Source organism: Gorilla gorilla, chromosome 2 (genome assembly GCF_029281585.2).
Source record: "Gorilla gorilla gorilla isolate KB3781 chromosome 2, NHGRI_mGorGor1-v2.1_pri, whole genome shotgun sequence".
NCBI classification, from domain to species: Eukaryota; Metazoa; Chordata; class Mammalia; order Primates; family Hominidae; genus Gorilla; species Gorilla gorilla.
Window position 1 is genome coordinate 122966037 of NC_086017.1, and position 18129 is coordinate 122984165.

The 18129-nt window shown below is 43.0% G+C and overlaps 1 protein-coding gene across 2 annotated transcripts in view; it reads left to right on the forward strand.

Moving 5' to 3' along the window:
* Positions 1–18129, forward strand: part of C2H3orf52 (chromosome 2 C3orf52 homolog) — a 45018-nt gene that overhangs the window by 14614 nt on the left and 12275 nt on the right. Inside the window, exons 3-6 of one of the 2 annotated variants that reach the window (XR_002005445.3) lie at positions 1993–2120; positions 8709–8779; positions 12132–12313; positions 15825–16090. Coding sequence is in view for 1 of the 2 variants with exons in the window: in XM_004036051.4 (XP_004036099.1) it covers positions 1993–2120; positions 8709–8779; positions 12132–12313; positions 15825–15829 (386 nt within the window). In the remaining variant the exon portion in view is untranslated. Of the gene's footprint in view, positions 1–1992; positions 2121–8708; positions 8780–12131; positions 12314–15824; positions 17397–18129 lie in introns of those variants that run through there. The other variant, XM_004036051.4, reaches the window with a different exon arrangement.

The window sequence follows — 18129 nt, forward strand, 5'->3', positions numbered from 1 at the left end:
GCTTTTGATATGTTTACAACAGAACAATCAGGATAAGTAAGCAATAATGGCAGCAAACAACAAAAAGCAGGATATAAATTACCTATTTGTTAGGACCTTAAATATATAATATCAAGTATAGGAGGAAAAAACCCTCTTGATTGCAAGATTATTCGTATTTTTTTCTTTGCTTTGTTTCAATTTCCTGCACTTTGCAAAATTTTTTGCTATGAAGGCGTAACTTTTTTTTTAAATCATACAACATAATGTCATGACTTATGACAAGTAAGGACGCAGGGATAATTCCCTATGTTTGGGGGTCCCCAAGATTACTCCTAGATTCAACAATTTGCTAGGAGGATACACAGGACTCAGCATGCAGTCCTACTGATCACTATGATATATTACAGCAAAAGGATACATTCCATCAAATGATTAATTACAGCAAAATCCAGAGAAAACCAGGAGCAAGCTTTCAAGTGTCCTCTCTCAGTGGAGTTGCACCAGACTTGTTTAATTCCTCCAGCGATAGGCTGTGACAACACATGTGAGATCTCATCTACTAGGGAAGCTTATTAGAGATTCAGTACCCGGGGTTTTCACTGGGGCTTGGTCATATACGTAGTCTCTGCCTACTATGCACTAAAAATCCAGACTCCCAGAAGGAAAGGAGATGTTAGCCACATTGTACAAACAGTTGAGGCACAGTGAGCCCCTCTCATCAGGGGAAAATCCAGGTTCTCAGACACCAGCCAGGACCAATTTCGAGGAGGCCTTTCTTATGCTAGCAATCTCAGGCCTGCTATATTAACTCTTTTCTGCACATTCCTTGCTCCTAATGCCTCGTATTTCCAGATGTCGTCACAGAATAAGTAACAGGAATACCAGGAATCTTCCTCCTTTTTACCTGTCCTTCCATCTCAAACACTGAATTTATTCCACTATGGTCTTAAAGTCTATGGCAATATAAGCACCTGGTTCCTCCCACCTACGCCTTTCTCAGGGGCAGAGAGGTAGTCTCCTGTGTGGGACCAGCTGGTGAGGCTGGCGTGGAGCCAGGGGAGCATAATTAGCACACTAGTGCTAGCTTCTGGCGCCTGGCTCCTCACTTTGTGTGATTTTCCTTTAGTTCCAACTACTTAAAAATCAATTAGATGGCAGTCATTAAACACAAGCAGCAATACATAACTAATTGTCCCAGGAATGTAATTCCTGCACACCCTGGGGCTCTGAGTATAGTTTAGCTTCCCTTCTGCAAGCAGAGCATGTCAACATACCTGTCCTGTGAGACATAGTCTAGAGTGATGACTTCATGCTCATCCTCTGTCTTCCTGGGGAGACTTCAAGACATGGACTTGCGTGCTCATTTTCTAGTCACCTCTGTTGTTTGAGTCGATGATGTCACTTCTTCATGGTGGTCTTTGCCAGCACAGAATTGGGAGGTGAGTCAATGCAGTTACTTGCTCCCACTTCCTGTCCTTCATCACTCATTGTTTTAGGCAAACTCGTCAACCCTCTGGGTCTGTTTTCCCATTTATAAAATGTAAATGATTTCGGAATCTGAGTCTATAAAGATACCTTGACCCTAATACATGCTAATTCATTGATCTGAACAATTCCTGCACACCCTGGGGCTCTGAGTGTAGTTTAGCCACCCACCGTCTCCCAGTACCTGCCTTGACACCTGTGTACCTAGCTAAGCTGCAGGTTCAGTCTAATAAGGAAGTTCATATTCTTCCTACTCCCTTGGGCCCTTTCCCCAGTCTGTATTCAGTGGAATCTGAGACCCCTTTGCCATAAAACAAAGGGGTTTTGATGGAGGCAAACCCCTGTATTTTACTTAATTTTGCTGAGTGGAGAAAGCATTTCTGCTTACACTTGCTTGCTGTGTTCAGCCTTTACCCTTGATGCTCATAGTTATGTTTAAGTATGGCAGTCAATGGAATAAATGTTTATTATTATATGCAGGTGTTTACTTTTGTTTTTCATTTCCACCTCCCCTACTCTCTTTAGTAACTTATGTTGATGAAGATGAAAATGAAATACTTGAATTATCATCAAACAAAACATTCTTTGTCATGCTGAAGATTCCAGAGGAGTGTGTTGCTGAAGAGGAATTGCCTCACCTGCTCACCGAAAGGGTAATTCCATCTTATATATTGCCTAAGGAGTTCTTGACATTAGAATATGAGTTTTGCTAGAATAATTGACATAGAGCTATAGAGTAAGTAGCTTCAATTTTGGATTCTTTATCTGGATTTTAGCAGAAAATGATGCTTATAAATATATTTTATGAACAAATACCACATGTTCTCACTTACAAGTGGGAGCTAAATGATGAGAACACATGGACACGAAGAGAGGAACAGACACTGGGGCCTATTTAAGGGCAGAGGGTGGGAAGAGGGAGAGGAGCAGGAAAAAAATAACTATTGGGTACTAGGCTTAGTACCTGGGTGACAAAATAATCTGTACAACAAACCACCATGACACGAGTTTACCTATATAAGAAACATGCACATGTATTCTCCTGAGCCTAAAATAAAACTTTGTTAAAAAAATAAGTAAATATCTTTACTGTAGTGCAAAGCCAGAGGGAAGATTCCTGGCCTCCAGCTGCATAAATGCTGGAGGACACTGTTCTTTTTACTCCCTTAGGTCCTGCATTTAATTCAACCTGTAGTATTCATTGAGGGTCTGTGATGTGCTAGACAGCATGCCAAGTGCCAGGGCCACATTGTCTGTGCCTTCAGGGGTCTCACAGTCCAAGTACAGGAAGTGACTAAAAAGATCGTTTTATAATAGTGTGGTATGTTCTAGTGTGTTGTACAGTGGCAAAGGAGGGGCATCTGAGCTACCTCAGGTGAAGATGAAGGCATGAAAGGCCTGTTAAGTGAAGTGATGCTCAGGATGAGTTTTGAAATGAGGTAGGAATGTTCTAAATAAAAAAGCATGGGACATTAAAGGATCTGCAAAGTAGTGTACTGTGGCCTTCCCATGCTTTGTGGTGACAGCTGGCAGAGATGAGGCTAAAAAGGAAGGCAGGGGTCAGGTCATGAAGGCTTTCCCACTCTTCAGTAAGGCACCAAAATATTTTTAATCAGCAGATTGACACAGTTAGATTTTTCCTTTTAGCCTTTCTGTGTTTTGGTGGAGAAAGCCAGGAGGAAGAGATCAGTTAGAAGGTGTTACAATAGTCCAGGTGAGAAATGAGGGAGACTTGAACTAGGGCAGTGTCGGGAAAATAAGGAAGATTTGCGTGAGATTTAAGAGGTATTCTCACTCAATAAGAGTCCATGACTGATTGGGTGGTGGTGAGGAGCATGACTCCAAGCTCCAGTTGAGTGATTGGGCAGATGGATGGCGGTGTCAGTCATGGGATGAGAAACCCAGGAGAATGAACCCTCTGTGGAAGGTGGAAGCTCTGCAGCCAGACTAGGACGGTTGGGTGGGGCATCCTGATCATCCTGTCAAAGACAAGGTGGTTCACAGCCAGACCCAGAAATTTTGATAAGAAAATCTAGGCAAGAGCAGGCTGCCCTCCGTTAGATTCTTCTCTGCCATTGCTAGGTTGAATGGAGTGAGTGCTGTTTATCTAACTTCCATTCGATTTGATTACTACAAAAGCTCCTGAAGAGGCGATTCCATCCAGGTCACATCAGAATCAGTTTCTGGGTACCCACACATGAGATTTCATTGCTTCTTTTATCACAGGAGTTGGTATCCTGTGATGATTACTCCAGGTTTCTCTTTCTCCTTCTCTTCATTTATATCTTTAAATTTTTTTTAGATTGTTTAAATTTATTTATTTATTTTTATTTTTTATTTCCATAGGTTTTGGGGGACCAGGTGGTATTTGGTTGCATGAATAAGTTCTTTAGTGGTGATTTCTGAGATTTTGGTGCACCCATTACCCGAGCAGTGTACACTGTGCCCAATTTGTAGTCTTTTATCCCTCACCCCCACCACCCTTTCCATCAAGTCCTTGAAGTCTCTTCATTTATGTCTTATCTTCAGCTCCTTTTCTCCTTTCCCTCCACCTGCTTCCTGGGGCAAGTTGCTGAGTGAGACGCTTCTTGCTACTTTCCTCTTGGCTGCTTTTTTAATGGAGAGGTTTTGCATTTGCTGAGCAGAAATAAGATGAGTCAGCATCCACGTGTCACCTGTTGCATAGTAGACTGTCTATTTCAAAGGTAAATGAATGTTCATTTTTCATTTTACAACCATATATCTTGCACAGAGTCAGATATGAGGAAATTCTGCAGGTATTTTGAGCTCATCACTAGGTAGTGGCAAAGGAACAGGGACTGACATTGATGCCTGTGGTGGGTCCACAGATTTCTTTGAGCCGGTTTCTTCTCTGATAAATGGAAACCAGTGCACTTTCTCTGTGTACCTCAGGTGCAAATGAGATTACGTAAAAATAACTTGAAAAACATTTTAAAAGAATTATCTTATTTACAAATGATCAAAGTAAGGCATAGTGAGGTGACAGATTCCTGCCTTTCATTCGTCAACCAAATATGCTCAGGAACAAAAATTAGCACCTAAAGGTATTGCTGTCTTATTGTCAGGTCAATAACTCCTTTCTTCCATTAGGTCAAGTTTCAGAAGTTTCTGGATATAAAAGGTAAATGGAAGTGGGTATTTGTGGGGGAAAAATTATTTTTTTCTCTATACCCACATTCAATGCAGAACACTTCTTTGGCCACGTGTGTGTGTGTGTGTGTGTGTGTGTGTGTGTGTGTGTGTGTTTTCCACACCAACCAATTATCTGCCACCAGCTGGGTGTCTTGCAATCCAGTTCAATTCTGACATGATCTGCCTGGAGTTAGTGCAGACCCCATAGTTTAAGGGTTCAGCCCCACAAAACTTCCCTCATTTAAGATGCCAGTTACGGGAGGCTGAGGCAGGAGAATGGTGTGAACCCGGGAGGCAGAGCTTGCAGTGAGCCGAGACTGTGCCACTGCACTCCAGCCTGGGCAACAGAGCGAGACTTAGTCTCCAAAAAAAAAAAGATGCCAGTTCAGTTACAAGTCTAGGTTGTTACTTGTGCTTCTGACCAACCAGCTGCAAATCGGAGGTCTCCAAAACCCCCACCTTGGGTTTGGTCATTTGCTAGAATGGCTCACAGAGCTCAGGGAAGCATCACATTTATGGGCACACTGTAGAGAATAGAGGATATCAAAAGCCAGATAAAAAGGTACATAGGGCGGACACGTGGGACAGAATGTGGGCATCCATGTCCTTTCAGGTGTGCCACTCTCCCTTGTAAATGTGTTCAGCCACCTGGGAGCTCTCCAGACTCTGTCTTTTAGGGATTTTTATGGAGATTTCCTCACATAGGCATGGTGGATTATTAGCTTGCTCTCCAGCCATTCTCCCCTCTGGAGGATGGGGGTGGAGGTGGGGCCAAAAGCTTCAGATTTCTTCTTCTTCTTTTTTTTTCTCCAGACAGTTTTCACTATATTGCCTAGGCTGATATCAAGCTCCTGGCCTCAAGCGATTCTCCCTGCTCAGTCTCCCGAGTAGCTGGGACTACATGCATGCACCATCCCACTCCACCACACTGGCTGAAAGTTCCAAGCTTCTAGCTGCGGCTTGGTCTTTCTGATGATCAGCCCCCATCCAGCAGCCCGCCAAGAGTTGCCTCATCAGAAATAAAGACACTCCTATAACCCAGGAAACTGCAAGAGATTTAGGAGCAGGTCTGTGTCAGGAGCTGGAGTAAAGACCAAATGTTAGAGTAAAAGATGTACCCGGCGCCCCTGTCACTCAGGAAGTAACAAGGGTTTTAGGAATTCTGTGCCAGGAACTGGGGCAGAGACTAAACAGTATACATATTGTTATTATATCACAGTATTGGAACTTTATGCCCTTTTCCTTGACTTTTCTAAACACAGGCCCTGCCATGGGTCACTGCCACAGTGTTTTCCTCTCAGGGTTGGGGCCATTACTCTGCTTAAGCCAGCCTGCTAGTTACGTGTGAACTACCACACCCTGTGCATGGGTTAGGAGTTAATGATGGCACCTGCCTTATTCTGGAAGCTGGTCTCTAATTAGCCACTGCATCAGACTCAGCTAATCAATTCGCTGAGCTCCTTGCTCAGTTTGCACCAAGCCTCATAGACATTGTGTGGGAGACACAAGACTAAGGGTTGAGGAACCACCCTATTTCACTTCTTTGGGCCCAAAGTGGACAGTGTGACTAACAGCTCCCCAAATGTAAATATGTCCTAAGTACAGCAGAGGAGCATGATCAAAAAGAATCTTCAAGTAAACACTAAAAATGATCTAGTCGACCACTCCATATGTTACCTTAAAATTTTAACTTAAAAATTTGCTGAAAGCCTGTTATGTGCAAAACACTGTGCTGGGCCCTAAAGATTAATAAAGGAAAGAAGGGAAGGAGGAAGCAGAGAAGACTGGAAGGAAGGATAAATATCACCCTTGCCATAGGAAGCTCAATCCAAAAGGAAGAGAAAGACATGAGTGCTTGACATTAGTGCTTGAAAAGATTCTCCTCTGCAGCATCCTCATCCTCCTCCCCATCACAGCATCCCCGTGAAAGCTGCTTTCCTAGTTCCTGAGTTTTCTAAATGACTGTCAGCCTATCGGCAACATCCTGTGCATTGGGGCTTAAGAGCTGTACAATGACTCAGTCATTTTCTCCGAAAGTTTTTGTCACTTTAAGCTTCTTTCCTCCTTGATATTCAGGAGACACTTTCCTTCACTGTATATATATCAATTTCTTCTTCACTGGGTAGTGTGGTCAGATGGGAAGAAGCTGGTTTTTAGTGTTCATAACACGTAGGATTGAATTTTGGCTTCTCCTTTTACTAGCACAGTGACCTGAGACAGGTTTTCTTCATCTCATGGAATGGAGTGCTGTTTAATTTTCCAGTAAAAAGGGGAGATATATTAATGCCTGTTTTGCCAGGTTTTTATAAAGATCCCAACAGTAGTGACAAGATTAGAAGAGCAGAAATAGCAGGCACTCTCATCTTTTGTTCTCTCTTTGAGATATGGGTTGTACATGTTGAGTTAAATGGGAGTGTATTGTGGAAGTGCAGCATCCTTGACATTCCATTTGGAGTTGAGGGGAAACAGGGTAAGCTCCCCATAGGGCACTGCTGTTTTTTGTATGTTCGACTGCTTGTTATTGAATAAAGTAATAGGTCATTAAGCCATAATGGCTGTAGCTGGGGATGGCACATGTTCCTAGTACTACTAGTTTAGGATTCAGATCTCTGAAACACAACTACTCAATGCCTGGGAAAAGATACTTGTAACATAATATCAACAGCTAGTATCCAGAATATAAAACTAACCACTTCAGATAGATAAGAAAAAGGCAGATAAGCCAAGAGAAGGAAAGGAAATGAGTGAGAAATTCAGAGATGAAAAGTCCCAAAGAGTTAATAAACATGAAAAGATGTTCAACCTCACTAGTAAGCGAGGCAGTACAAATTAAAACAACGTGAAGCACTATTTTATACTCCTCGGAGTGGTAAAAATTTAAGTTTGGTAACACTAAGTGCTGGTAAGGATGTGGGAAATGGATATGTATACATTGCTGGGAGGGGTGGGAAAGGGAGAACAATTTTGTGAAGTTGGAGATGCACCTACCCTTAAACCCAACAATTCCTTTTCTTGGCATATTCCCATTGGAAACTCCTGCATGTCCAAGAAGAGATGCATGGAGACATTAAGGATGATTGCTTCAGCATAAGTTGTGATGGGGAAAATTGAGAATAGTGCATGTGATCATCAGCAGAGGAATGGATAGGCTGGTATACTCATTTAAAGGAATCTGTGCAGGAGTTAGGTGAATGCCTTTCATTGAGATTTACTTTATGGGTAAATCTTAAATGTAATTTTGAGTGAAAAAAGGCAAGTTTTAGAAGATTATGTAGAATATGGTGCCTTTTATTTGAATAAAAACACAAATTATATTTTGTTATGATTACATAAATAAGTAGTAATTTGTAAAAATATGCAAGGAAAGGATGCATGCCAGCTTCAGAATGATGGTTAGTACTAAGGAAGAGAGAGAGGAGGAACTGAATAGTATGTAGGAGTCACTTTAGCTTTATTTTGTTTCTTAAATTAAAGGGCCGAACCCAATATAGCAAATATGAAGACATGAAAGCTAGGTAGTGGAAACACAGGTGTCATTATTTTTTATGATGCTTGCAATATTTCATGCATAAAATAAAGCCTCCATATTTTTGCAGTTCCCCTCTTTGTCTCTTTGTCCAGGGGATGTGCTAGACCCATGGCTTAGCATGGCTGTTTGTCTTCACACTGAAGCTCTGGAGAAGGGAGAAAGAAGCCCTGGGCTAAGCAATGTCCCAGGTGCTAAGTGGTCTGTGCTGCTGCTGTCCAGCAGCCATTTTGGGGTCTTCTCTTCTCGCCTTCCTATGGTCTGTGAGGCCTGTGTGGGCTCCAGCTGCTGATATTCTCACCACTAAGGCCACAGGGTGCCAGTGCAACTTCTGAGAGAAACTGAGTCATTTGGTCCTTATAAATGGAGTTCTTTTGAAGTAGCATTAACTTGAGTTTTGATTTATGGTGGGCTCAATTCTTGATCCAGAGCTTCCAGATAACGTTGATTCCAGGCCGGAGTGGAATCTCCTCTGCCTTAGAAGCAGTTTTGCTTTGTCAGGTGATGTGTAATATGATCTGTCGGTAATGTGTGTGGTTTAATTTGCTTCTGTTTGTTTTAGCTCACAGATGTGTACAGTACATCGCCCTCTCTGAGTCGTTATTTTACTTCAGTTGAAATAGTGGACTTCAGGTAAGAGTGTGGAACATTACATTTTGCTCTCTTTCTCTGGAAAGAGATCCCCCCACCCCACCCTCCGTCATTTACCTAGCAGGGATTCCCAGAGCCTCAGAGCATGAAGGGAACCTGTAATAGAATCACAGAATGTCAGTGCTGGGAAGGTCTTTTACACCAACAGGCTCAACTCCCTTATTTTACAAATTAGAAAAAGGAAGCCCAGATTAATGGTATAATTCAACCAGGGTCACACAGAAGAGGGGAAAAGCCAGTCCCAGGTAAACCATTTCTGTTTAACAATGAATGCTCAAATAAGCTAAGGGTAGAAGTAGAAATAGATCTCAGGTTGTGCTGTGATGCTAGTGATACATGTATAGGCATTTGCTTTTGAGGAGCACAAGTAATACAGGAGTACATTCTCCTTGTTTAGTATTAAAGATGTAAAGAGGGACCGGGCGTGGTAGCTCACGCCTGTAATCCCAGCACTTTGCGAGGCCAAGGCGGGTGGATCACTTGAGGTCAGGAGTTCAAGACTAGCCTGGCCAACGTGGTGAAACCCTGTCTCTACTAAAAATACAAAAATTAGCCAGGTGTGTTGGTGGGTGCCTCTAATCCCAGCTACTCAGGAGGCTGAGGCAGGAGAATCTCTTGAATTTGGGAGGGGAGGTTGCAGTGAGCCGAGATTGCGCCACTGCACTCCAGCCTGAGTGACAGACTGAGACTCTGTCAAAAAAATAAAAATAAATAAAAATAAAAAAAAGAAGACGTAAAGAGGTATACACAGGAAAAGCCTACCTTCTGCCTCCTTTCTTCTCCACTGCCACCACCAATAACTAATGCCATTCCCTTCCATGGAGGTAATAGCTGTCAAGAGTTGAGTGTAATTACTTCTGTTCATGTATCTACCATAGGCACCACAAATACTACACACACAGGATATACACACCCATATGTATTTTTTATTTTTTAAATTTCCTCCTCATCTTTAATGTTCTTGAGATGTAGGCATCAGGGTGTGTGTGTGTAGAGTCCGTTTATTATCCTTTTACATCATTGGGACTATTGGAGATGACTTAAAATTTATATCAAAGCTTCATTATCCATTATGCCTGAGATGTCTCTGGAATATGACCATCAAAAGTTGTATTATATTGAGATTCCCCTTTCAAACTATAAGTTCTCCAAACCCTAATATTAGCAGACCTGGGAGGGGAGGCACGTAAAGCAGGCGGTAGGTAGCACCATGGTGTGGGGCCAAACAGACCTGAAGTCTACAGATACATATGGTGCAGGCTGCCTTTGATCTCCTTCTTTAAAGACCCCCAATGGGCTGGGCATGGTGGCTTACACCTGTAATCCCAGTACTTTGGGAGGCTGAGGCAGACAGATCATGAGGTCAGGAGATTGAGACCATCCTGGCCAACATGGTGAAACCCCATGTCTACTAAAAATACAAAAATTAGCTGGGCGTGGTGGCACGTGCCTGTAAACCCAGCTACTTGGGAGGCTGAAGCAGGAGAATTGTGTGAACCAGGGAGTCGCAGGTTGCAGTGAGCTGAGATCACACCATTGCACTCCAGCCTGTGACACAGAGAGACTCAAACAAGACAAAACAAAACAGACCCAATGTACATGGTACTTACGGTGACATCTCTGCACTTTATTTCAAGAAGTCCAGGCAGAGGTCCTAAAGTATTGAATTGAGGAAGAAAAGCCATTGCTTCCCAAAGGGTGCTGCTGCACATGGGTGGGAGGCGGCTAAATCCCTGGCACATGCATTTGTGTCTTCAGGGGCATTGTGACCTTAGCCCTGGACTGGCCCAGCTAGAACCTGGAAAAATGCCCTTTGGTTTATTGGCTGCTAGACTCACTCCAGTGGTGGGCAGCTGGGCGAAAGGCCCTGAAAATTGCTCTTTTCTCAAAATTCAGCCTCATGTAAATTTACCCTGTGACCTGCCATGGGGGATTAGGATGGGCTGGCCAGGCCAGGCTAGGTGGCCTGATTTTCCCATTCAGCTTCTGACCTGGTCTTCTGAAAGTCAGACTCTGGCCCTCTTCATTAGCCAGCCCAAGTCCTTGCCCCTGGGAATGCAGGGTGGCTGGCTGTGTAGGTGTTGATCATCATTAGCGATAATTAGAGGGCAGAGCTCAGGGAACAAGTTATGACACCTGCAAACTAGGTTAGCTGGATTGCAGTTTGAAAGTGCATTTTTCGGCCCTCCTTTAGTGGCATCCTTGAAACTATGAGTTTCTTCAGAGTCCTGACTCTCCATTATTCATTTGATCTGCAGGATCTGGCACATCTCCCAGCCATAGTAGAGTTTATAAGCTCAATTGTCAGCCACCTTGTAAGATCGAAGAGTATCGGCCTATGTGACCTGTGGCCAGAAGAGGGAGCTCTTTGCCTATCCTTAGCAGGGTCAGTGGCCTGATTCACACTAATGGGACTTATGCATCTGCAAAACTTCCCCAAGGTGATAGTCTCAGATGTGGCCTCCTGCTCATTATTTTATTGCTGGTTCTTAATCTGGCCCATCTTAAACCAAAGTAATAGGATAACTATGAATAAACTAAATGTTGAAGTAGCATTTAAAGAGTAGCATTAGACACTAATTAATGGAGGGTAGCCCTTGATTATTTTTATTTTGGAAATGGGAAAAAATGTTCTAGGAAGATGAAAATTCCCTTTCCTTAGGTCCCATTACTGAGAGTTACAGGGCTTGGTTATCTTGCCCTAGGGGCCTCTGGAAATGGGACAGAAAAGTTTCTCACTTTGGGGACAAACCAGGGAAGCCTGATTTGTTGCTGATACACAGGGTGGTCTCTGTCAACGTTCAGAAGTTCTGGACCCAGCCAATGGTAGGAAACTTTGTCTGTGCCTTAAACATTTTCATAGGTCAAATAAAGAATTGGTTAAACTAAATATCCCTGGCACACCTTTGTGGGGGCAATGCTGAGAACATGAAGAAGGAATGTGTGTGGAGAAAAGGGGAGGCTTCCCTGGCTTGCCTTAAGGGATGAAGGCTGGGGTTGGGACAGATGATGGGTCAAGCCTGGGATCTTCTCAGCATCTTGACTGGAGATGGGCACCTCTACCTCTACCTCTGATGGCCTCTCCCAGTGGATTCCTAGAGGATAGGTACTAGGTGGAAGGAGGAGGTTAGGATCACCTCAACTTTTTGTGATCAATCTATGGAAGAGGATTCTTATAGGACAGTATGTTCTTCCAGGACAGAACATTCTTTGCTATTTTGTACTGGAAGAACATGCAAAACTAAAAAAAAAAAAAAAAGTTATTGCTTAAATTCATTTCTTGAGTTGCAGTATGATGCTGTTTATGTTTTAATGTCTCTGGTTTGCCTTTCAGTGGTGAAAATGCCACAGTAACGTATGACCTGCAATTTGGGGTTCCATCAGATGATGAAAATTTTATGAAGTATATGATGAGTGAGGAGTTGGTGCTGGGCATTTTGCTACAGGATTTCCATGATCAGAATATACCTGGTTGTGAGAGTCTGGGGCTTGATCCAACATCCCTCTTGCTCTATGGTAAGTAGAGCAAGTAAAGAAGTCAGAGTTGTGACAATAAACAGGTGAACCAGATTGGGGTCAAATTGGCTTGGTTTGATTTGGCAACTGTGGTGACTTGGTGCTGTGTCAGACTATTCATTTATTCGCTCATCCCCTCAGCAGATGGTGTTGCTGTGAGGTGATGTTCCCCTCTCTGTGGAGGCTACACAGTCCGTGCCCTCCATAATTAGACAGTGTAGTTGGGGAGCAATTATGGAAAAGATAATTCAACTATAAAGATGAACATTGCTACATGTTTCCTCATGCAGTTCACCCACATTCTAAGCCCTGTATCCTACTTTACAACATGATTAGCAACCTTTATGGAGATGCTGTGGTTTCACAAGAGAAGTAAGAATTGAAGAATTGGAAATAAATGATACAGCTAAATTGCTGAAAGAGTATCTCAATATGGGGAACCTATTTCTTTTTCTGTTGAAGGCCACTGAGACCATTAAGAAATTAATAGAGGGGTATACAAAGACAAGTTTATTGCTTTCCTTAGAAAATTATGACAAATTTACTTGTCAACTTTTGAAATTAAGAACACAACAAGGAAATAGATATGTTCTTTAATAAATGTAACAAACACCCCATTTATCAGAATCTCAGAACTTTTGACACTCAGAACAAAACCTGACAGAAAGGAAGGTCAGAAGGCCAAATGGCTTCAAGCCCTCAAAATATCCTTCCATTGCTTTGTAGTGAAGCTCTGGCCTTTGCTGCTGATCTCACTTTCTGATACCTCGCTCGGAGGCTTGTTTGCTCTTATTTAGCCCCTAATGCCAACAATCTTGAATATTTTATGTTCTCATCCACAGTCCATCAGAATCACTTTCTCCACATGAGTAGGTTCTCAGTAAATACTAGTTGAATGAATGAAAGGCAAATTAGAAGTAGTTGTGGTTGGCAGCAGGTGCATTAACGGTCTAGAATCAGAAGCATGGAACAGGGGGTTAAAAGCACAAGTGTTAGTGCATAGTACAAGACAAGGTGTTTATTATGATGATGACACTGTTTCTTGAGGATGAGAGGCAAGAGTAATGTTGGCCTAAGAAGGCAGAACGTTATGTAAAACAGTTCTTAAGAATGCCATTCAGAAGGCCAAATTTTAGCTCACTGGAAAAGTCTCATAAATGGAGATCTTCCTCACAGAGCATCCTGAATAAAGTGTGTCTGTGGGTCAGGCAGACACTATATGTGTGTGGAGTGAAGAGATTGTGCCCCAATTACAGGAATTTAAAAAAAAAAAAAAGGCCAGGCGCGGTGGCTCACGCTTGTAATCCCAGCACTTTGAGAGGCCGAGGCAGTTGGATCACCTGAGGTCAGGAGTTCGAGACAAGCCTGGCCAACATGGTGAAACCCCATCTCTACTAAAAATACAAAAATTAGCCGGGCATGGTGGCAGGTGCTTGTAATCCCAGCTACTCGGGGGGCTGAGGCAGGAGAATCGCTTGAACCTGGGAGGCAGAGGTTGCGGTGAGCCAAGATCGCATCATTGCACTCCAGCCTGGGTGACAAGAGTGAAACTCCATTTCAAAAGAAAAAAAAAAACCACAAACCTTCAGCCTCCTCCTGTGTAAAGAGGCCTGTGATGCCTGTGGGGGCTGCTGCTGTGGTGTGGTTGGTCTTGATTTTCTTAGGCCCCTTGCAAAAATTGTTACTGGCTCTTTCCAAATGGAGGCCAGGGAGGTGGGCAGAGGTCTGAGGAAAGGTTTCAGAGGCTTCCAAGGCTGAGAGGTTCAAATAGTACAGGATAAAGGGCAGGCTGCTTGTGAGACCTGATGAGGGCTCCCAGAAGACCCTGAGCTTGGCCAAAGAGACTCAGCTGTTTCCCCAGGGCTTGGTGCTCCAGCAGGTGCTGGGAAGGCAGCTGTGAGTGGAACAAAGTCTCTGCTCTTCTGGAAATTGCATTCTTTCTCTCAGACATTTCTTCTGACGGGACATGCTGAGAAAATGTGGGGTTTTCTGTGACCCCATGTCCCACTTTCCAGAGCATGAATGTGCAATATTTGAGCCATTTTATGTTTTCAGAATGTGAGTGTCACTGCCCTCTCAAAGGGAAGGGTGCACAGAGAAGCAGTTGGGAAGTGAGGAAAGAAGAAGAGGGACTCATCGCAGGCATGCAGGCAGATGGGGGATGAGCTCAGAGGCAAACTCTAGAGAAAGGGAAAATGTGTCAGGGAGAGGCCCAGGGCCCTGGGAGGGACCAAGAGGGATGGAATGAGTTCTTACTCCAGTTTCTACGTGCTCATGAGCTGTGGGCTTGGGGGATTACCATCCCCGCACTGTGATTACCCGGGCAACTAGTTTCCCACAATGGTAATGTTCTTAGTCTTCAAAGAGCAAAGATTCTTAAAATTGTTTGGTTTGTGTGCCCCTTAGAGAATTTGAAGACAGCTGTGTACCTTCTCCCCAGGAAAAAAAAATGTACCTACTTCTCCCCACAACACAAAATTGTACAGACAATTTCAGGGATTCCGAGTATTTCCCTGAGGCCAGCCTATGGTCCATTTGGGGTTTGTATATGTGCGCTTTAGAAGCAGAATCCAAAATTAGATTGTAATTTAGATTCCTGAGGGGTTTTGTGTGTGTTTGCTTCTCATTCTCTAATTTGGAAATACGGCGATTATTTTGACCTGACTGCGTGCATATTTGGATGCCTTATAAAAATAAAAACTTTCCTTAAAATATAATGATAAAGGAATTTTTTAAGTCCATCATCCCTCACCCTTCCCTATCTTTGATCTTCTTCACCTCCTAGATTAGTGGGGCCCTGGGCTAGGAGGGGGAAGTCTGTTTTACAAAGGTCGAAGAATAGGTCAGCATCATGAGTTATTTTGGACACAGAGGAGGTACTTGGTACTGTTCTCACATGGGAAGGAGTCAGCTAGTAGACTGAGTAGGGAAAAAGGGCAAAACCAGGATTTTTGTGAGAGAGAAGAGTAAAAAGCCCCAGGTAGGGAGAATAGTGAATCTTGTCAGTCCTGTCAGTGGTGGCGAGGCTGGACTCCTGGTCTATAGACCCCGGTGGGCTCCCCCTGTGTTGTGTCTGCTTGGGGCTTTGCATCTGCACCTGCTGTGCCCTAGGGTTCACACCATTTCTCTCATCAGAATTTCTCACAGTATATTTTACACGTTTTAAAAACGGAAATTTTAGAGTTTATGGTTAGATTATGAAAAGGGACTGGATGTTAAAATGTCCTTAGCACCCAAAAACCACATCATCAAAATTATTTCTCATGCATCCTACCCAAACAAATAAGCAAGAAACAATAAATGTCATTTGCCTTTTGAAATGTATTCAGAGCGGTGTGTGTGTGTGTGTGCGTGTGGACTGAAGACTAAATTTGCTCTGTTAGGAATGTATAAACCTTGCAATTTTATCTAAGATTTTATACTAAAATTCAATGAAATGAAATAAAAACGTAAGCATTTAATAGTGGTTTTAAAAATCAGTAACTTTTGTTCATCTGTGTTTTCTTTTTAGAATGAAGTGATGGAGGCTGGTCTCTGTCTGAAAGCAGTGCTCTACCAAGTCCTGGAGATGAAGGGAATTCACTCTGTTTTGCAGAAAAGATTCTGTGGATTAATACAGAAGCACCAGCAACAACCAGAGGGGTGGAGACTCCTTTCTCTCCCGATTCTGCAGTCTGGGTCCAAGCCCAGTAAAACAGCTCCCGAGCACTGCTTCAGCTGGGTCCAGTCTTGACAAAGGCAGGAAGCCAGCTAGGGTGGGGGCGATAGGGTCAGCGGGTATGTCCCACTGTTGGAGGTCACTGGTATTCTGTTTGTTTTTGTTTTGTTTTGTTTTGTTTTTTGAGACTGGGTCTCATTCTGTCACTTAGCTGGAGTGTGGTGGCGTGATCATGGCTCACTGCTATTCTTGAAGCACTCCACCCACCTGGGCTACTTTTTCTTTAGTGCAGAGGTGCACTGTCTTCTTTTAGGTGGGATCGCATAAGCATGAGCTGGTAGAGCACAGAGAGGCAGGCAGCCAGGTTAGGAAGACTAAGCCAATTATTCACTGAAGTCACCCTCCTCCCCTCCCACCATTCGATTTGATCTACCTCTAAGCCAGGCTGTGAAGAAAAGGAAGGCACTTTAGAAGACCTCAGCAGTGTGATTCTGTGTCTACTTCCATGACCTGTACCTGAGTATCTTAGCCAGCCAGCCTTAGGAGCACCACCAAGGTTACTTTGAAATCTATGTATATAGCTAGTTACAGACGGGAGCTATGTGTTTCTTCATTATTTTGCAGCTCCTCATTGTTCCTGTGATTCCTGAACACGCTTTTTGGAAATATGGGTCTCTGTGAGTTTTGAGCACACTACTACCACTTTGGATAGTCACTCCGTTTATATTTTTATAAACTTCCATTAGAGAATCATTAAGGCTGTTTAACATGTGCTCTAGATATTATGCATTGGCTTTTTGTTGCCCAGTGCTACAAACCTTCCTGTGGGACTCAGTGTCTTCAGGCAATGTTTGTGTATCCTGTTACAGATGGTTGTGATACAAGAAGAACCACTCTTCTTTGAAAATAAACTCTTGGAAGCTTTTGCCAGCTATTTGGGGGGTAGGAGGAATATTAGCGACTGTATTGGTTGTCTACAGATACAGAATTGCCTGTTGTGAGGGAACTGATTGTTTGTTTTGTTGGGAAAAGAAATTTACCAGGAGAAAGAGTTTTGTGCTGTATCGTGAGAGATCTCGCCTCTCAGTTAAATGAGCCCTGGGTTAAAGTCAGTGTGAAGGGCAGCTGTGTGCGGGCACGAGCTAGAGTGTCTGCCTCAGACTAGATTTGACTTGATTTCTTTATGACCCAGGACTCTGGATAATGTGAATTTGCTTTCCTATTTAACTAGAAGATACATGTACTATAGATCATTGTCTCATTTTAGTGATTGTTCCTTAAACTAGTGAAACTAGTGGATTTCTCTTCTTCCTCTTTATTTTTTGCATGTCAAATGTGAACCTTAGTGTATTTGTATTTTGTAGAAAATAATGAAAAATTTAATGGAGAATGATTTAAAAACATTTACAATACATTATTTTTGCACCTGTGTTGTTGCATTCCCATTGGCCGAGCTTTGGGCTGGGTTTTTGTTTGTTTGTTTTTTGCAGTAAATGGTGTTGAACATAATTTTTTCATTTCCCTTAGGGCAGCTTCCTCTTCTGGGTGAATAAGATCAAGCCAAGTTTGGCTGGGGCGGCCTGGGTTCTCCTCTCTGTTCCAGCAAGAGCAGGCAGAGGCCATCCCCTCCTCTTTCTCTGAGGCCCTCTCTGGCAGGACTTGGTATCTGAAAGGGCTTGGACTTGAAGGAACAGCCTGTTTGTGTCTGGAGGCAGGATTTGGTTTTGTTCTTCCCTTCTTCTTTGGAAAGCACCAAGATGCAAGTACCTTGTCTTGGGTTTTGACCATTTGCAAGTCATAGAGAGGACTTTCCATAGGTTTGACTTTTCTGCCCAAATGGTATGGGAAAAAACTAACCTTTGTGACTAACATATTTGGTGGTGTTTGAAAAAAAAAAAACGGCCCTTACAAATGCACTGTTCTGCTATAGGAGATAAATCTACTCGGTCATCACACAACATCATGATGAGCATAATGCCTGGTACATAGTGAGGTTTTAATAATTGAAGGATTTGAGAAGAAAACTGCTCTTTTCTGGATGTCACTTAGATATGGATAGAATGGCAACAGCCATATCGGCAGAACCTGCTCCTGTTCCTCTGCCAACAAAAATTCCAGCCATGTGTCTGATTCTTTTTTGCCTTTCAATTTAATTTAG